This window comes from Lepidochelys olivacea (genome assembly GCF_965140295.1).
Source record: "Lepidochelys olivacea isolate rLepOli2 genome assembly, chromosome: 19".
In the NCBI taxonomy this organism is placed as follows: Eukaryota; Metazoa; Chordata; order Testudines; family Cheloniidae; genus Lepidochelys; species Lepidochelys olivacea.
This window is the reverse complement of record NC_140429.1, coordinates 11865219-11885874: the sequence shown is the minus strand read 5'-3', so window position 1 is coordinate 11885874 and position 20656 is coordinate 11865219. Positions and strand designations below refer to the sequence as shown.

General features: G+C 54.3%; 1 protein-coding gene across 1 annotated transcript in view; it reads left to right on the top strand.

Annotated features, from left to right (window-relative positions):
* Nucleotides 1–4714: 4714 nt before the first annotated feature.
* The window catches only part of E2F2 (E2F transcription factor 2), a 29288-nt gene continuing 13346 nt past the window's right edge, over nt 4715–20656 (top strand). The window contains exon 1 of the mRNA XM_084652349.1: nt 4715–5949. Coding sequence (XP_084508475.1) covers nt 5656–5949 — 294 coding nt within the window. The 5' untranslated portion in view covers nt 4715–5655. The remainder of the gene's footprint in view (nt 5950–20656) is intronic.

Here is a 20656-nt window from a genome sequence, read left to right as displayed (position 1 = left end):
GATAGCCAAATTTGAAATCTAGCTGCCTGTGGAAAAGTGGTCCATTCCCCCTACCTGACTGGGAATGAGAGTAATGGCATTTAGCTTGATCACAGACAGAGGGGAGAGAGAATGTCCCATTCACTGGCCTGGCTCGGGGAGGGGACACAAGCCTTTTCTCTTCGAACTAACCAAGACTCTCCATTTGCTACACTAGTTTTGGCCAAATTTGTCAAATCTAGCTGTCTCATAATGGACACCTAAACAGAAGCTTTGATGGTGATTTCCTGACCTCACTGGGGGGCTGGGACCTGTACAAATCAGTCTTCTGTTTAGGATTTAGGAGACCGGTTTTAGGCACCCGTGTTTGAAATGTTTGCCTTCTGGCCCAGCCAGTGCCGGGTGAAATGACTTCAAACAGGCAGATTTTTGCGTTCCAGCCAGTAGAGGGCAGTGGTGAGACATTGGTCCATACCTCAGTCACAACTGATTCACCTGCCCAGGTGAAACATGGCCCAACAGCCAGATGTTGGGGAATTGGTGTCTCTAGTGGCTAGGGCATGGGCTTAGGCAGCAAGAGACTTGGGATCTATTCCACCATCTGCTGCTGACCTCAGGAAAGTCCTTTCCCCTTCTGTTTATGCTCCCAAACACTTTAAGGCAGGGACTTTTTTTTTTAGCACATCTGTAGAGCTCCCAGTACACTAGGGCGCAGATGTCAGTTTGGGTCGCTAGATGTTACTGCAATAGAAATAATATTTATTACATATTTACTGAAATGATACATAATACAGGCTTTGTAGACACACACTTTGCCAAACCTGAAGCTAAAACAACCCTAACAATCCTTCCTGAAAGTTTTAAATAACAAAGACTCCCCGAAGAAACAATCAATCAGACAGAAAACAGTGAATAGGAAAGATACGAACCAAAATATCACTTACGTCACTCATGACCAGGGACAATTCCTAGCCTGCTCACTTGGGCACCCACAAGTAATTAGGAATCATCTCCTGTGGGGGGATAGAATATTTTATTCCTATGTTGTTTCCAGTAAAAATTAAAAGATCCATGTGACTTGTGTTTGCATGGAGAAGTGTATTAGCCAGACAGCCTAGGAGACCTAGTACCTAGTACCCCATTGTACTAGGAGTTGTACAAGCACAGAACAAAGAGGCTAAAAGGGAGAGGATTGTGTGTGCGTGGGTGTCCCTGTGCAGAAAAGGGGAGCACAGTGCAGGGGTGCTGGAACAATTTGTATAGTGGAGGTGTGGAGAGCCAATGAACCAAACTGAACCCCTGTATATCATGGAAACCACTTCAAGCCAGGGGATGTGGTAGCACTTCCAGCACCCCGAGTTCCAGCTAGGGTGACCAGAGAGCAAGGGTGAAAAATTGGGACAGGATGTGGCGGGTAATTGGCACCTATATAAGACAATGCTCCAAATATCAGGACTGTCCTTATAAAATCGGGACGTCTGATCACCCTAGTTCCAGCACTTACGGCCCAGTATGGATGTGACGGGTTGGGTCACAGAAACCCCCTTGGAGGCTGCCACCTGATGTGCCAAGACTACTTCTGCCCCTGCTTTCCTGCCCTGGCAGTTTAGAACTCCAGCCCAGCTCCCAGTGGGGTCCAAACCCCGAATAAATCCGTTTTACCCTGTATAAAGCTTGTACAGGGTAAACTCATAAATTGTTGGCCCTCTATAACACTGATAGAGAGACATGCACAGCTGTTTGCCCTCCCAAGTATTAATACATACTCTGGGTTAATTAATAAGTAAAAAGTGATTTTATTACATACAGAAAGTAGGATTTAAGTGGTTCCAAGTAGTAACAGACAGAATAAAGTGAATTACCAAGCAAAAGGAAATAAAACCTGCAAGTCTATGTCTAATAAAACTGAATACAGACAAAACCTCACCAGTTCCAGTAAGCTTCCTTTTACAGACTAATCTCCTTCTAGTCCGGGTCTAGCAATCACTCACACCCCCTGTAGTTACTGTCTTTCAGGTATCCTTGTGGGTGGAGAGGCTATCTCCTTAGCCAGCTGAAGACCAAATGGAGGGGTCTCCCACAGGCTTAAATAGACTCTATCTTGTGGGTGGAGACCCCCATCCTCTCTCCTATGCACAGTCCAGCTCCAAGGTGGAGTTCTGGAGTCATCTGGGCAAGTCACATGTCCATGCAGGACTCTGTTTTTACAGTCAGAAGCCATTGCCCACATGGTAACCTGAATGTCTCCAGGAAGACTTCTTATGTGGATTGGACCCTTCCAAGATGCACTGTTCCTTAAGTGCTTCTAAATTGGGCACTTAACTTCACGAATTCCTTTCTCCAGGAACTGACCAAATGCTCTACTATGGGTTATTTAGAAATCAAGCCAGTACACAGACAATATTCATAACTTTGAATACAAAAATGATACATGCATACAAATAGGGTTAATAGATTCAGTAGATGATAACCTTTGCATAAATATGTTACATGGCATATGTAGCTATGACGAAGTGGGACTGTTCTTAACGTTTTCTCTGAATACTGTAGGGGTACCTCAGTTTCCCCAATGCATTTCTTAAGTCTCTAGGTGGTGGGATAAGGGGGTGTAATTGTTGCAGAGCAAAGGGCCAGTGTACATAAATGGCCGACACTCTGTCTCCTGGCAACTGATGGCCTGGGCCCTTCCCCCCTGCAAGGTGATAGCTAAAGGGGCTGGAGAACAAAGGAATCAGGTGACCTCCTGGCCTGGGAAAGGGACAAAGCCCAGAGGAGGAGGGGCTGGAGGGTGAGTCAGTTTGGGGCTGATTGGGGATGTGGAGTGAAGTGCAGTCGTCGTCGTCTGGCTCACTGCCCCCCAAAATGGACCCGGCTGAGGGGTCCTATTCTCTGTACCTACAAGCTCTGTTTTAGAACGTGTTCCTGTCATCTAATAAACCTGTTTTACTGGCTGTCTAAGAGTCATGTCTGACTGTGGAGCTGGGGGGCAGGACACTCTGGCTTCCCCAGGACCCCGCCTGGGCAGACTCGCTGTGGGAAGCACACGGAGGGGCAGAGGATGCTGAATGCTCCGAGGTCAGACCCAGGAAGGTGGAATTGAGCTTTTTGAGCTTTTCTGCCCTGAAGACAGTCTGCTCACAGAGAGGAGACTTCACCAGAGTCCTGACTGGCTTCGTAGGGAGCATCGCTCGGGGACTCCGTGAAAGTAGCATAGAACATATTCCAGTTATGTCATATATATTCATAAACATATTTCCATAAAGCCTTATGGGGGGCACCGTCACAATGGAAAAGATTGAGAACCTACTAATTTAAATTAGCCCGCAACCAGGGCAATCCCTCGGGGAGTGCAGGGCCTGGGGTGGAAGTGACGGATTCGTCTCTTCTGGAGCCGACCGCGCTGGCCAATCGCACTGGCCTACGGGGGCCCCCAAAGCGTGGGGCCTGGAGCACTCGCCCCGATTCGCCCTACCCCCGGGATGGCTCTACCCACAACCCCTCCCCACATATACGACTGCAAAGGGTAGGGCTGGGCAGCATATTCATCCCAGAATAACAATGAATAGGTGTTTGGGTCAAACCCAGTTGCCTTCCTTACCACATAAGGCCACATTAATCTGCTCTCTAGGGTTTCTGCTTTATGTTCTTGAGACATATGAGCTCACCGTGGCATGCAACTGATTATTAGTTCCTATTTGCAGAGGCTACTCAACACACTCTGCTGCTCTAGGCAACTTTTTAGTGGGCTGTCCCCGCTCACTCAGCTTTGGCCCGGCTGCCCCTCCGTCATGAAGGGTTGGCCGGGCCAAATTTTGAGCCAGTAACATTGTGACCTGGTGCAGGGGGTTGCACTCACTGCCGCTCAAAATTTGGTTTGGGTACCCTAGACAGCCGCCCAGAAATTGGCCAACCTAGGCAGCTACATAGCATGCCTATCACTAGAGCGGCCTCTGTCGATTGCATTGCAATAGTTTCCTGAGATCAGGAACAGGGTGCCATCGTGCTAGGTGCTGTACAAGCAAGACAATCCCTACCCCAAAGAGTCTTGAAAGGGCACATTTGCCCATAGGGGCTGGAACTAAGGGTGCTGCACCCCCCTGGCATGATGTGGTTTCCATCCTATCCAGGGTGTACAGTTTGGTTCAATGGCTCTCAGCACCCCCACCCTATACATTGTTCCAGCACTCCGGCATTTGCCAGTGGGATCCCAGTCCTGTTGGCCCTGCGGCCGGCCATTATGAAACCCAGCTATCGGTTGCTTTCTCCGGCTGACTGCCTCAGGGCTTTGTTTGCAACAACAGCAAGTCCCAGCGGGGTGCATGGGCGGAGCAACCTTTGCATAAGAGCCCCCCCGCTAGGTTCCCCCCAGCCACAGCTGTGACAGCTGGTCCAGCCCAGGTCACTTTAACTCTTGGGGGGGGTCTGCAGACGGCCCCTAGCTCTGCTTGCATGGACACGCCCCTTCCCGCCACCGCCACGCCCACTCGGCGCGTGGGGAGGGGGAGAGCCCGGGGCGGTGCCAGCCCCCGGGAGGAGGGCGCGCGCTGAGCGCTGCCCCTTTAAGAGCAGCCGCCTCCCGCTCCGCATAAAGTATCGAATCCGGTGGGCGGGGCCCCGGCCGGGTTGCAGCGGCCAATCAGGGCGCGGCCTTTGCCGCGGGAGATCCGAATTTCGCGGCACGTCGTTTGGCGCTTAAAAAAAAAAAAAAAAAAAAAAAAAGAGAGAGAGACAAGAAAGAAACCAGCGAGCGGCGCCGAGAGCCGCGGGAGACGGGGAGAGAAGTGGGGCCGCTCCGCAGCCATCGCCCCCGCTGCAATCCGGCCCCATCCCGGCCCCGGCCCGCTGCAGCCCCGCCGGGAGGGAGCCGAGCCGCGGCCGCCAGCTTTGCAAGGGGGAGCCGCTCCATGAGAGACAGTGGCGGGGCCTCGGCCGGATCCAGGGCCCGGGCTGGGGGCGCAGCTCCCCCTGGCTTGATGCTGCTCAGCCCCCCCGCGCTGGGGGCCTCGGGCGAAGGGGCCGCCAAAGCAGAGATTTAGGGGGGTGATTTTATGATTATTATTATTATTTTTTTAAATGCAACACGCTCGGGTGGGGGTCGATGCGCTCTCTGGGAGCGGAAAGTCACCAGCCCCTGCAATAACCTGCACGTTACCCAGCTCCTGCAAGCTGAGGCTCGGGTCAGTGACCTGGCATCTGAGCCCTGCAAAGCCCCGGTCCCCTTAGGACAGACAGTAACTTTTAATTGTCTGTGTTTTTATAAAACAGCCGGCTGCAAATTCTGGCCGGCCGGGTAAAGGATCTTCCACGAAGAAAGGAGGGGGTTCGAGCTTTCTGTCTGAATGAGGAGAGAGAAAGGAAACAGTCATTTTTATTCTGGGGCTGGTTTAGTGATTTCCCCTCCCTTCCCCCAAATGCATTTTAGCAAAAATTCCAGCTTGATTTTTTTTTTTTTTTGGAGATAGCCTCAGACTGGAAAGTGGGGGCCATTCACTGATCCTGCATGCTATGCCCTGTGTTAAATGGCTGGGAAATGCTAGGAGCAGCCTCCGACCGCTCTGTCTGTCCTCCATGTCTCAGCTGCAGCTTGGTTTTTAAGCACCCCCCTTAAAGCTGTGCAAGTGCAACATTTCTGCCCTCCCTTCCCTGCCAGCTGGGCTTCTCGGAAAGGACTTTGCAATGCTGAGAGTCAAGGGAGTGTCTTCAGCCCCAGAAAGGGGGGGCTGTTCCCTTGCCTCTCTCCCCCCCCAGCAGCAGCAGCAAAAGAAAGTCATGCCTGTGATGAGCTCTGCAGACTTGGTGACTTCCAGCCTCAGCAGCCCTCAGATGCACTCCATCCCGGCCAGCTACTTCACCCAGCTGTACCCTCAGAGTGTGGCTTCTGCCCCTGCACCCAGGGGCAGTTGTCTCTACGCTACCCCTCATGGACCTGAAATCAGAACCATCCGATCTGCCTCTGCAGGAAGGCTGCCGGTAAAGTGTCTGACCCCTGTGCACCCTTGTGCTTTCCCCCCGTCTGTCTGCCCTTTTCAAACCCTCTGTGTGTTGGGTCTGGTGTCACTTGTATGTAGCAGAGTATGAACCCAGGTGAAATGTGTGATCCAATAATCTCTTCCTGGCGAGGTGCTCTGATGCTACTGTGATGGGTGACATTATTAAAACCAAACACTAGCTAGTGTATTGAGGGATTGGGATTTCTTTAATATGCAAAATGTTAATGGCTTGGTACTAGACCATAAGTCCCAGCACGGTGGCTCATGTATTTCTCAACTTCCCTTCAACTCCAGTTTACCCCACAAAAAGCTGCTGTCCTCTTCCTCTTTTCGGTTCTTGCAAGTAGCTATTACGGCCCATCAGAAACTCCAGCCCTGACATTTAAGGCCGTAGAAAATCTCTTGCATTAAGGAAATGAATCGTACCTCACACAGTTTCCTGCAGAGTGCCTTTTGCCATCTGTTCCCTAGGCTCTGACCCCAAATCAGCCCTGGCACAAGTGAGTGTCTTTCCATTGACTTCAGTGGAAGTTAGCTCGCTCAGGGTAGGGCCCTCGCTCTGTGGCTGACGGGTGGAGCCCTGTACAGAACGCAGCTGAGTTGAACAGGGCTCTGCGGTGATAAGATCCGAGCCTAGGGTTGTAGTGGGGTGAAGTCCATAGCGGGGTGTAACTTTCTTTTGTGTGTGCGCGTGTGTGGGGAGACTGAATTTGAATAGGATTCCATATGAATACCAGGGACGCCCTGAAATATTACAGCTTAGGAAATCTGTACGAGAGGGACTGCAAGGATTTGGATGTTAGTTGGACAAGAAAGACCCGTGGAGGGAGGAACGGCTGAGTTTCCTGGTGCCCTGCTACCACACTGCTGTGCAAGGGTCAAAATCCGTCTAAAGGGCAAATCCAACCTTAGTAACTAGTGTTCGTCATCCATAGATCTTAAAGCGCGTCGTAAGAGTGTGCGTAGAAATATTATTATTCCTATTTCACAGAGGGAGAAACTGAGGCACAGATAGGTGATGTGACTTGTTTGAAGTTGCACAGTCAGCAAAGCTAGGAATAAAACCCAGGCATCCTGATTCCAGTCCTTACTTGATCACATTGCCTCTAGGAGTCACATGGGGATGTATAAATAAGGCCTAGAGAATCGTGTTTCCTCTCCATCATGGGGGAGGAAAGGGGTTACAGTTTACTTTTTTGAAGCATGTGACATTGGCCTCTGTCAGTCAGGATATTGGACTATGGACCACTGGTCTAATGCAGTATGGCCTGTAGGAATTTAAAGTGCTCGTGCCCCCGATGATGAATGGAGCTATATATGACAGCCCTGCCATCACAGGGATGTGTGGATTGCACTGTAAACCAGAAGTAGGGAAAGCTCCGGAGGAAGAGCAGTCATTGCTCAGGGCCCAATCCTAGAGGCGCTGAGTGTCTTTGGCCCTGGCTAACCTGGGATGAGTCAAGGGCGTTAAGTGGCTGTGGGATCCAGGCCCTCTGGCCCTGCTGGCTTATCATTCACTTCCTCTGGGAGCTGTGCTCCCCAGGCTCTGGCTCTGTGAAAGTGGAGCTCAGACGCTGGGTCGGGCAGGCAGTTTTAACCAGCTTTACCTCCCCTTCTGTAGGCCCCAGCGGAGTGTCTGTTGAAGGCCTCTGCCAGCCCTGCTAATTGGCAGAGAGGGCTGGCGTGTAACTGCTGCTCCTGAGGCAGGCCTGGGAGCGATTCCCTCTCTCCCTGCCTGTCTGTGTTCTCCCCCAGAGTTGGTGATGCCTCCTGACAGGCGTGGGCTCCGTCACGCTCCTCTCTGAGGGCAGCCTGCGAGCGTGCCTCTTGGTTTCCCTTTCTCCGCTTGATCCATAACGTTCCTGCTCTGCTGGGGCAGTGGGTGCTGATCTGGCTCAGGGTCCACTCTCTGCACAGCCCCCGTGCCGGCAGGCTGCAGCGGGCTCTGGTGGCACCTGTCTCTTCGCTGCGTGTGTCTGGCTGCATTTATATTCTGAACACAGAGCTTAACGTGAAATGTATCCCCCCCCCCCCCCGATGCCTCGTGTAGCTTCGAGGGCTGTTGTGTGCCGTGAGAGAAACCCATGCTGCTAAAACCCTTCCCCAGGCTGAAGGCAGACCATAGCCTTTGCAGAGGTGGTTTTACAGCCACCCGCTATGGGCCTGATCCTGCAACCTATGTGTGGGTCAACTGGGATCCGGGCAGGGTCTACCCGCACCAAAGTGCGTGCAGGGCAGTGGCCTAAAGAACAAATTTTCCTTTCAGAAACGCCCCTCTTTCCCTGCCCCCCGGTCACCTGAGGATTTTAAAGCTCTTTACCAACTCCTAGTGATGAAGACACACAATAGTCATGTAGGCCCTGGGCTGTTGTCCCTCTGTGACAGATGGGCAGGAGCCAGGGTACAGAGAAAGTAAGTGACTTGGCCTAGGTCATATTGTGAATCGGTGGCAGAAGTGGGAAGCGACCCCTGAAGGCTGACTGGCTGCTCTGACCACTGGACTACACTGCCCCTTGTTAATCAAAGCGTGCTTGGAGCCCATCGAAACATCACTTGATGCCCCTGGCTAATGAGCGATATAGCTGCCTTGCAGTGAAGTCACAGTGTTGTAAAAGAGAGAGATTGGGCCCTGGAATGGTCTCAGTAAGACTGTTTGTGCTAAAGCCCTAAATCAGCTGTCATGCCCTCTCCCCACCCCCTGCCCTGCACACCTTGGTGCTGTAGATGGACTCCTTAGGAGGCTGTCTATTGTTTGGCATGGTGGAAGGTGCTGGCTTTCTAATGGCTAATACCCCCATTTTAGGGGAGAAACACCAGGCAATGAACTGGTGGGTGGACAATCCGTATGGAAATCTAAGCAGATCCGGAGGGTTTGATGCTCTGCATCCCTTGTGCATTTATCCCTCCCCTTGGTGGGGCCCCACTGTTCCCAAAGGTCTCTTGCTTTCCCCATCTGATGTTTTTTCCATGCTTTAACTCCCCCCTTCCTTGGGGTCACTGCCTTGCTGTGCAGCCACTTGGGCAAAGGCTAGGACAGGGCTGCCGACAAGGTGGCTTCTTGGACTGGGTAGCTCCATCTGCAGTCCCATCCCTCAACCCCCACCTGGCCTGGGGAAGGGGGTGTCTCCTGGCTGTAGAAGCAGGAGGAGGAGGAGAAAAGGCCTTCATGGGCTTTCTCCCTCACACTGACCCGTGAGTGTTTCCAAAAGGGCCATTGGCCTCCGGGGCATCAGGCTGCCTGGCCAGTCCGCGCAGAATCCCCTCGCCTGCCTTCTCATTCCTTGCAGCCTTGTCAGTTCCATGGGCCCCATCCTTGTGCGTGTGATGCTGCACGCTCCATCCTGCTGTCACATGGGGTGCAGCTGCCGGGGTCCTGGCTAAAACATCCCCTTTCGCAAGACCAGGTTCTAGTCCCCTCTACCTTGCTCCAGGCCCTGGGGAAATCCTGAATGTGTCTCCCACATCCTGTTTCCGGCCAAACCCGAGGGTGCCATGCAGGGCAGCCAGCCCTTAGAATCATAGAATATCAGGGTTGGAAGGGACCCCTGAAGGTCATCTAGTCCAACCCCCTGCTCGAAGCAGGACCAATTCCCAGTTAAATCATCCCAGCCAGGGCTTTGTCAAGCCTGACCTTAAAAATCTCTAAGGAAGGAGATTCTTCCACCTCCCTAGGTAACGCATTCCAGTGTTTCACCACCCTCTTAGTGAGAGAGTTTTTCCTAATATCCAATCTAAACCTCCCCCACTGCAACTTGAGACCATTACTCCTCGTTCTGTCATCTGCTACCATTGAGAACGGTCTAGAGCCATCCTCTTTGGAACCCCCTTTCAGGTAGTTGAAAGCAGCTATCAAATCCCCCCTCATTCTTCTCTTCTGCAGGCTAAACAATCCCAGCTCCCTCAGCCTCTCCTCATAAGTCATGTGTTCTAGACCCCTAATCATTTTTGTTGCCCTTTGCTGGACTCTCTCCAATTTATCCACATCCTTCTTGTAGTGTGGGGCCCAAAACTGGACACAGTACTCCAGATGAGGCCTCACCAATGTCGAATAGAGGGGAACGATCACGTCCCTCGATCTGCTCGCTATGCCCCTACTTATACATCCCAAAATGCCATTGGCCTTCTTGGCAACAAGGGTACACTGCTGACTCATATCCAGCTTCTCGTCCACTGTCGCCCCTAGGTCCTTTTCCGCAGAACTGCTGCCTAGCCATTCGGTCCCTAGTCTGTAGCGGTGCATTGGATTCTTCCATCCTAAGTGCAGGACCCTGCACTTATCCTTATTGAACCTCATCAGATTTCTTTTGGCCCAATCCTCCAATTTGTCTAGGTCCCTCTGTATCCTATCCCTGCCCTCCAGCGTATCTACCACTCCTCCCAGTTTAGTATCATCCGCAAATTTGCTGAGAGTGCAATCCACACCATCCTCCAGATCATTTATGAAGATATTGAACAAAACCGGCCCCAGGACCGACCCTTGGGGCACTCCACTTGATACCGGCTGCCAACTAGACATGGAGTCATTGATCACTACCCGTTGAGCCCGACAATCTAGCCAGCTTTCTACCCACCTTATAGTGCATTCATCCAGCCCATACTTCCTTAACTTGCTGACAAGAATACTGTGGGAGACCGTGTCAAAAGCTTTGCTAAAGTCAAGAAACAATACATCCACTGCTTTCCCTTCATCCAGTAATCTCATCATAAAAGGCAATTAGATTAGTCAGGCATGACCTTCCCTTGGTGAATCCATGCTGGCTGTTCCTGATCACTTTCCTCTCATGCAAGTGCTTCAGGATTGATTCTTTTGAGGATTGATTCTTTCCTTGGATTTTGTCTCCTGGTGGCAGCTCTGCAGCAAGAGGAGGAGGGTTCTCCAGTGGCTGTGGGTCTAGCCTGCACGTTTGGAGGCTTTGGTTCAATCTCCTGCTCTGCCCCGGTGTCACTCTGGGCACATCACTCAAGGTATGGCTACATGTCAAGCTGGGGTGCTGTTCCCAGCTCCAGGAGACCTGCTTATGCTAACCCTGATGGAGCCTGTGTGCTGCGAACAGTGTGCGAGCAGCTAGCTGCCCAGGGTGTGATCCTGTCGAAGGCGCTAGGCCCATACTCCAAGCCGCTAGCCCTTCCGGCTGCTACACTACATTTCTAGCACACTAGCTTGATCAGAGTCAGCCCAGGTATTTCTCCTTGGGCTGGGAATCGCACCCCCAGCTTGAAGTGTAGACATGCCTTTAGTCTCGCTCCGCCTCTGTCACTCATGTGTAGCACCTGCCGTCCTTACAGGAGTTTGATGAGAGCATGTGGTGTCTGACTCCTCTTGCAACAATCTCCCTTTGAACTCCAAGATGGAGGCAGGCAAGCAGATTCAGAAATTTTTGGGATCAGTTGCATGGAATGGCCAAACTGGCTGGGTGGTGCTCTCTGGAACCTTTGAGCTCGATTCCTCTTCAGCACAAAGACTCTTAAGAAGGTCAGGATGTATTCTTTAAACAAATGCATCCGAGCCTCTCTGCATGTTTGTTTCACTGCTTTTTTTTTTTTTTTTTACCATAATCCTTGTTTCATGTGTCCTTCCAGACCTGTGCATGATCATAATGGGATTCTTGTAGGTTTGGATGCATTGAACACTCTTTGTAAGTGACCTCAAAGGAATTACAGTGTAGCTTCCCTTCTGCCTATTAAAATTCTTATCTTGACTCTTCTCTGTGGCTCCCCGAATCTAGCAGCTTGTCCCAGGCTGCTCTTGAGACAACTGATTCAGAAGACTGGGAGTGCAGAGTCCATAGGAGAAGCTGTTTGGATTTGAACGTGAAATGCTGACCAACTTTTTTCTTTGTACAAAGTGCAATTGGTGTGGTGAGTGTGCGGGGTGGTGGGTAGGAGCACAGCCCTATGGATTTCCTCCTATAAGGTTGATTGCGCTTTCTCCAATTGGCCAAGGGATTGGAACATGACCTGTTAAGTGCCACACCTGTAAATACCTATGAGGCAGGTAGTCCGGGCATAGGTATTCTGTTACCTATCTGAAGTGTTGGTCTGGTTGCTTCCTGGGTCTTGTTACAGAGTGGGCTACTAAGGGGCAATGTGGAAGGCTTGCAAATTAATCAAAGGTGGTCTAGGGATTCCTGGTATTATTCCTGGCTTTGTGACCTAGGGCAAATCTCTTTTTATCTAGTCCTTGGTTTTCCCATATTTAAAATGCTTAATTCTGTAGTGTTCATAACGTGCTTGGAGATCCTCCAGGTGCTGGAGATGGGCTGTTGCGTGGGAGATGGAGATCCCCTTGTGTGTGCTCTAGTCACATCTCCAGCTTCACTAGCTTTGCCGAGCTCAGTGCATTGCAAAGAGCTGCTTCTGTTTGCCCGGCTGCTGGGTATGGCCAGTGTGTGTATTGCTTGGCCAGTGTGATATCGTGGCCCTGACTCCATACGCTGAATTCGGGAGGTACGGAAAGGAGGTTCTCTCCCCACTGGCTTTACTTCTATGGCTGAACCCATTAGGGTCCCATCAGGGACTCTGGGTGGGTTGGTACCACCCATTCTGCAGGGCTGTATCGGGCCAGTGTGTCTCAAACTTGTATGTCACCTGAGATACAAGGCAATACTACACGCTGCATGTGGCCGACCTGTGGAACTTACTGCTTCAGGAGGAGGTCTTGAAATCAAGTATTGCAGCAGGATTTAGGGTGGTCGGTATGTCCAATAGGCAGGAATCCTACAGTTGCACAGGCCCCAAGAGAAGGATAATGCAGTCTCATGCTTCTGGGTGTAAACTGATGGCTGGAGGGCTCAGGAGGGTATACCTCCTCCTCACTCAATATCCAGCAAGACACAAACAGGCGGAGGGGCAGTCCTGTCCCGCTCTGCGGGATCTGTCACTGGTGGGAGACCAGACCAGAAGAGCAGTGGTCTGATCTAGCTTTGCAGATCCTCTCTTTGCAAAGTGAAGATCAAAGGTCAGGAGGGAAAGCCCCGGCTTTGCCTAAACTAAGCTTATATAAAGGGAAAAGCCAGCACAGAGCTCTATTCCTTCTCTTCCAGCCTCCCTGGGCTAAGGGGCATCTGCACAGCTGCTGTGGCTAAAGACCCCTCTGCCTTGGCCTCCTTTAATCTTGTTAATTTGATTGGGCGGGGGACCCCCTTCTTGCCTGGCCACTGGAGCCAGGCTCTGCGGCGTGGCATGGAACTGAGTTTCTGACTGTGCAACGGGGCTGGGGGTGTCCTTGGGGGCAGGGGTTTGAATGTTCAGCTGGGAATTTTTTTCCCTGTGTTGCATGGAGGGAGAATTTTAAGCCCTGGCCACTGGGGCTCCATCCCTTGGGCTTGAGCCAAGCTTTGCCCCTTGATGGGGTGGAGAGCGTAAAGCTGATTTTGCTTTGAGGACTTTAAATATGGCTGGGGTGGGTGGTGTCAGGCTCCCGGGCACTGCTCCAGGAAAGGCTCTGGCTTCTCTTCCAGGATGTGCCTGTGACTCACGGGTGGGGCCAGAAGAGTGTGTGCGATTGCTGGAGAGTTGTGGTGAATGAGCACGGGGTGTGGGTGAACATCTTGGGGAATGGGAAATCCCTACCATGCTATGCTAACCCAGATTTCTCAGCTGATCCTCTTTACCTGGGGCTGCCACAGATGCAGTCCTGGGCTACAATTCTGGGCAAGCTTCCACTGCACCCTAAACCCCCTTCCCCACCCTGCTGGAGCCGAGAGATGAAGGCAGGATCCTTGGCAGCTGGAGCCAGGACAGAGCAGTGAGTTCGAGTCACTTTTGCATGCAGCTGACTGCTAGTCCGTTGCTGCCCCAGGAGTGGAGTCTGGGAGGAAACCCTTCTGGGGGCCAGAGGCACTAGTTATGGATCTGGTCCCAGCGTGGAGGGAGGTTCACGGTACCTGTCAGGCCGGCATCCAAGCTGATCTACACCCAGAGCATCAGCTGTGCCCCACCCACAATGGGCAGAGCTGCCTTGTCCGTGCAGAGCCCTGCTGTGCCCAGCCTCTGGGAGCAGCACCCAGTGGGGAGGGGGGCAACAAACTGCCTAGCCCAGGCCAAACCAGAGACCGGGCAGCGAACCCCAGACCCTTGTGAGCTTGTGAAGACAGACAGGTGCAGCTAGCAACAGATGGGACCTCGTCCAACTGGGGCCTTTTGCCAGCACTCAGTTGTTGTCATTTACTGTCAGTTATTGCTGCTACCACGATCCTTCCTCTTGGGTCACGGCTGGATGCCCCGACTTTCCCTGCGAGCCTGGCAGTGGTGCTCCTGGCGGTTCTGATGGCCCCTCCCGAGTGGGCTGCCTCCCTCCCTTCTAGATGCTCCCTGGGGAGGGAGGATCTGAACTTGCATCTTACCTCTGGCGCAGGTGGATTTGGCTTGTCTTTCATTTCTTTGCAACTAACTCTCTCCCCTCCACCATGAGCCCAGTTGCTGCTTTGCCCCTGGAGGAGAAATGCTGAACAAGGCCACTGAAGATGGCTTTTCTGCTGACCCCCTCCACCGGGACTGGTGGGGGCGAGGTGGGGGGGGACGGGGTGGAAGGCTGCAGCATGCAGGGGGTTCCAGGAAGCGGCGGGGGAGGATTGGAGGAGGCGAGCCGGTCTTCCCCTTCATGCACAGGCTCGCTGCCAGCTCTCCCTCCCCTGGTGCGTGCATGGAGGGTGTGTGCTCTCGTGCTGTGGGACTCTGTGATAACCCAGTGGCAGTGTTCCCACGCCCTGTGGTGCAAGGGTGTGGGGGGGTGAGGGCAGGCCTCGGAGCTGCCCAGACGGGCCTGGCGAGCCCAGCCCAGTGCTGTTGAGACAAAGCACCCCCAGAAATAAAGGGCAAAGGCGCCGGGGCTGCAGTGGGTGGGCCTAGGTGCGGCAGGCTCCCATCCACCTGTGTCCCATCCTTGCAGCAGCCTTCTAGCCGCTGCCTGCCAGGCTGTGACGTTCCCCTCCCTCAGCTGCGTGGGGCTCTGTGACCTGTAGTGATCCCCCCGCTGCTTAGCCACGGGCAGGTGGGGGTGCAGGGAAAGCTGGCAAGGAGCAGCCAGGCTGAGAGGAGTTGGAGGATGCAGGCTTCCTATGTTGGTTTCTCTTCAGAGCAGTGTGGCCTAGAGCACTGAACTGGGGTTTGTGGTATCTGGCTTCTCTCCCCAGCTCTGCCACTGGCCTGCTGGGTGACCTTGGGCAAGTCATGTCATCAACCGGTGCCTCAGTTTCCCCATCTGTAAAATCGGGGAGAGTGACGCTGCCCTCCTTTTGTAAAGTGCTTGGAGATCTAGAGAAGAGCCAGGTATTATAATTATTAAATGCCGTCAGCAGAAATACAGGGGTGGGTTGAGGAAGTTTCCCCAGACATCCTCTCCATCCCCCTTCTCCTCCCAAATTCCCGTGGCCTGGAAGCCAGGCTGCTGAGCAAAAGCAGTGTCCTGGGGCAGACAGGGGCTGGAGTCCTACAGGGCTTTTGTCTTTTTGACTCTTCCAGTGTCCACCCTGTTGCTGCTGCCCCGGAGCCCCAGCCTCGCTGCTCCCCACCCCGTGTGCCGTGGCTGTGTAGGAGTATGAGCTCTACCCTGCAGCTGGGTTGGCCAGCTGTTGTGTGGCTAATCCAGCCCCTGCCGGGGCGGGGAGACCGTGCCAGCTCTGGGCCAGGCCAGCAGCTGGCAGATCATCTGCCTTGGCGGGAAAGGACAAAGGGAAGCCCATCTCCACAACCCTGGGGCCCCTCAAGCATCCCTCAGTTACCACACACTTGGCCTGGGGATGGCAGGGGATGACTGTTGCCCTCCGACCCCAACACAAGAGTTGGCAGGGAGGGTGTGACCCCCGCCCCACATGCCGAATGGGAGGCACTGTAAACCCCACCCTGCTCCGACCGCCTGCCCCCAGCAGGGACTGCAAATCCGTCTCCTCTCTGTCCCGTTCCCTGCTGTTCGGAAAGAAGCTATGTTCCCCGCATGCTCGCTCTCAGCATGGCAGGGTGGGGTGCACACTTGACCCAGAGACCTGGGAACTTGCTCACTAGCAGAGAAAGCATCTGCTCCTGTTCTTCCCGGACTGGAGCGCCTGCCTTTCAAAGCCTTTCAGGAGCTGGGCGATAGCTCCCAGCCCAGCTCTTATCTCCCAGTTCAGTTGCATCCTCGGACCTGGTGGACCCCAAATGCTCTGTGCATTGCAGTGTCTACTGGGGCGGGCTTCCCCCAGTGGTGAAATGCAGCCACTTCTGGGGTGGAATGTGACTGCCGTGTAACAGGGCTGGTCAGGCAGCAGAATGCAGGGAGGGGGGCTAAGGAGGAGAAACATCGTTCCTGGAGTGTGGATTTGGGCAGGGCTCCCTGGCCAAAGGATCTTTGCTGGTACCAAGTGCCTCAGCCAGAGGGTGGGCCCCCTTCCATCAATACAGCGCCCCCAATGGCATTAGTTAGGCACAGTACTGCCATGGGAACAACTCCCCTGCCCCTGCATCTCTGATTCCACTTCGGCAGCAGCGAGATTGCCCTTGGCGTCTCCTTTCCACGTCTTAACCAGTCCCCATCCCTGCAAGATCTTTCTAGAGGCCAGGGTGCAGCACTGGTATATCACTAGAGGGATTTGTTTGTCCACGTGCCCTAGATGGGGCATGTTTGTGCAAGGGGAGCGACCAATCTCCTCCATTCTCAGGAGCTCTCTTCATCCGCTGTAGCGCAGAGTCGTATCTGCCTTCAGCAGTTGCTTCACGGTGGCCCTTGTTTGGGGAGGATGCAGGTACACAGCCAGGAATGGGCCTGGCCCAAGACAAAGGGGTGCTAGGACAGTGCCTTGGGGAGCAGAAGTGGATTCTGAGCTCCTTCTCCCATCACATCTCATCTGGGAGCCTCTTTGCAGTGTGGCCGAGTGTCTAGAACCCTGGACTGGGATTTGAGAGTCCTTGGGTCTATTTCCAGCTCTGCCACTGGCCTGCTGGGTGACCTTGGGCAAGTCACATTTCCTGACCCGTGCCTCAGTTTCCCCATCTGTAAAATGGTGCTAGCGATACTGCCCTCCTTTGTAAAGTGCTTTGAGATCTGTTGATGAGCCATGCAAGATACGAGCGAGGAGTTACCATCTGAATGTACCCTGTGCTCTCCCCTTCCCAGTCATCCAGGCTGGCCACAGAACCACCTTTGCTCTCCCTTTCTTGGGCATAGGGGTGAGGCAAGGTCCCAGCCAGTCTCCTTAGCGCAAGGGGAGTATCTCTAGACAGGGAGGTAGGCAATTTAGCTCTTAAACATCTTGATCTTGAGACCATCTTGACCTCCCTGGCATGGGCCCCTCCCCATATAACTTGGAAACCAGCTGCACAGCAGCATCCTAAACTCCCAAGCCTCGTCTGGGCTGTGCAGCCTCACGTCCGGGGCAGGGCGTGGGGACCGTGATGCCATCAGTGCAATGGTAGCTCTGCAGTGGTGATGGCCTTTAAGGGGGCATCTTTGGGTGCGCTGCTGATAGTGAAGAGTAAGCCCTGGACCAGCTCCCAAAATCCTCCTTCCCCACACCTGGGGCACGGGGGGCTGGCCCTGCTGGCTGCTGAGCCCCTCCCTGTCTGGCCGCTCCAGCCATGCACTGTCACAGCCACCTGGTGCTGGCCCTCGCTAACTCATTTGTTGCCAACAGATGCCCTGTGGGCAGAGGGGAGGGGGAGAAACCAAGAAGACCCTCCCCCACTGCTGTCTCTGGTTTCTGGGCCTAAATGCGGGGCAGCCTGGCGCAGCAGATGTGTTTGTGGTTACTACTTTGGCAGGTGTTTCCCATGTGCTTGGGTTTAACCCTTCGGCTGCCAGGGGCTTCTGTGGGTAGAGCTTGACTGGGGGTGGGCTTAGGGTGAGACTGCGGAAGCAACGCCCACAGGAATGAAGGAGCGTCCCGGACCTCCATGCCGAGGGCTGGACCCATTTCTTTGACTTGTCGTCTCTGTTCTAATGGCAGAGCCGCGTGGGCGTAGAACTGCTCCACCCGTCCCCCACAGAAAAAGACAGCCCTGCAAGACCCCTCCACATGCAATTCTCCCCAGGGAGAGGGTGAACCACCCGGGACTGATGTTACGTGCTTAGTGCATGACTAGAAGGCGCTCAGATACTAGAGAAAGACTGGCCTGAGAGCAGCCAGTGCAGAAAAGAGGGGACGGGCATTCACAGGGCGAGGATTGCTGCCAGCTTGCTCTGATTCTGGGGGATCCCTCCTCCCATGGCTTTCTGATCGGCTGCTCCAACGCTCCTGTGGTAGGGTTCTGTTAACCACTCAATTGCTCTGTCTGGGGATGGGGACCTTCCCCCAGTGTGGGCTTGATCCATCAGACTTCATGTGCCCGTGACTCCCTCTACTCATCTCTATTTCCTCTCCTTGTCTGGCACCAGCCTCCTTCATGAGCCCGTCGCACCATCTTGCCCCTGCTGGTTCAAGAGCCGTCTCCTCTGCAGCTCCTTCCCCCTGGAGCAGCCTCCCCAGACCTCTCCTGTCACTTCTCAGATCTTGTCTCTCCGGCATGGCTTCACTTCCCTCTCCCTCGGCATCTATCTGAGCTGGGCCGAACCTTCAGTGTTTCCGGCCGGGCTTGGCTACCAATTCCCTGATCAGAACTTGCCACTGGATATTTTTGTTACCGAGCCAAAACTTGAACGGAGCCTTGTGTGCCAGCTCAGATGAGGCCGGGGACGTTTCGCTGACAGCTGATGTCAGCATGGTCCAACCCTAGCCCAGCTTCAACACCCTCCCCTGAGCCTAAGGCTAGTCATGATCCAGATCCAAGGACTCCTCGCTTGGTCTGTCTCTAGTTGTTTCTCTCTGTAGAGTTTTGGGGGAGGGGAAAAGATGCACCATGTGTGGAAGATGCTGCTCTGGAGGCAAATAGCTCCTAGAGAATAAAGAACCCAGCAGAGCTTTGCTCAAAGCCCGAAGCTGGGATTTCACCTATTGCAGATGTGTGTGATCGCTAAGAGATGGAGAGGGGGAGAGGAGTGTGTGTTTTGGGGGGTGATGGGTAGGGTGTTGTCTGTCTGTGGCTTCTTACATTCTCCTGTGGCCGTTCCTGGTGGGAGCAGAGCTGGTGTGTGATTCCAGATATGACTGAGCAGAGTTGGGGTGATCTCAGGCAAGGCATTTCACAGCATGGTGCTGGAAGTGGCCCTCCCCCAAGGCCCAAGAGACACAGTGGGACTCTCCCGGTTGGGTTGCCCCTGGCTAGCCTGGGGGCTCAGAGGCTCACAGATGGTGAGGCTGTCTCTGAGAGCCGGGTCCCAAGGACCAGGGCTCCTGGCGATGAATGGGGAGCTGGTGGAGTTGCCGGAGGGCTAGTGTGACGTGCTCCTGTCAACCTCTCTAGTTTCAGGTTTCAGAGTAGCGGCCGCGTTAGTCTGTATCCGCAAAAAGAACAGGAGGACTTGGGGCACCTTAGAGACTAACCCATTTATTTGAGCCTAAGCGTCCGATGAAGTGAGCTGTAGCTCTTGAAAGCTTGTGTTCAAATTGGTTAGTCTGTAAGGTGCCACAAGTCCTCCTGTTCTTTTTTCTCTAGCTTTAGCATGCTGGGTGTGTTGTAGCATTGTCGCAGGGACCAGCCGGGAGGGGATGAAGGTGTGGATGGCGGATCACAGCGTCCCGTCCCCTTGCCAGCTGGCAGCGCGGGAGCCCTGCCCACCAACACAATCTGCTGCCTTGATTGCATGGTGTCAGTATCCTGGCAAGTGCTAGCCCGGCCCTGGCCTTCTATGGGTTCAGATTGTGCCAGCTGCTCTCTGGGCATCAGGGGGAGGGAGCTCTCCTCATCTTCCTCCTTTCTAGCTTGGTGCGATGCCCGGTAATACAGCTCCAAGGGTCTGCAACCCGGCCTGGAGGAGCTGGTGCCAAAAGGGAAGCACTTGTGGGAATGGCAGGCAGCGCCTGGGCCAGCCTCCAGTGCCGCTCGGGAAGTGGGCAGGAAGCGACCTGGCAGCTGCTGGGAGCCGGCCACCCGGCCTTGCCACGTGCTGCTTCCCCTTCCCAACCCGCCGGGGTCACTCGCCCCTTCTGTTGTGCAATGGAAAGGGCTCAGGGCCGGCCTTTTTCCAGGGCTGCCCCCAAGCTCCTCGTGGGACGGGGCAGTGCCCCTGCCGAGCCCCTCTGCCCCCACCCAGGGCTGAGCTGCAGCTGGTTCCCAGAATCTGCTGTTGTAACCGGACACGTCTCACGCAAGTGCTTTCCTGTGGCTGGGGGCTCTGATGGCGCACTTGGCCCCAGGGAAAGGCCTCCGGGCACAGAGCAGCGGCAGGGCTCAGATCCATGCACGTGGCCCTGCCCTGGGGTTTGAGCGCTAGGGACCGGGCTCTGTCGGTTCTCTGCCGCCCTGCGTCTGCCAGCAGCGGGACCCGGTCATGATGGAGGTTCGGTGACACGGACGCCTGGGCGTCAGCGTGGGGGACTGTGACCCAGCAGCGAATGCCCCATAGGCCGCGGAGCAGCCGTCCCTGGTAACTCCCTGCGGCTGCTCCCAGGGGGCCACCTGTGCTGGGTTTGCACCAGGGCCCCAAACAGCGCCAGGCTTTGCCCAGCTCTGAGCCTGGTGGTGAGCTCCTGGTTCATGGGGTGGGGGCTTGTGGCTGGCTCGGCACAGCTCCCCCTACTGGTGCCATCACCGCAGGGCTGGAGGCTGCTAACTGGGTGTGTTGAGTTAAGCAGGGGCTCCAGGGCAGGGGCTGGGCTGGCGTTGCCAGAAGAGCA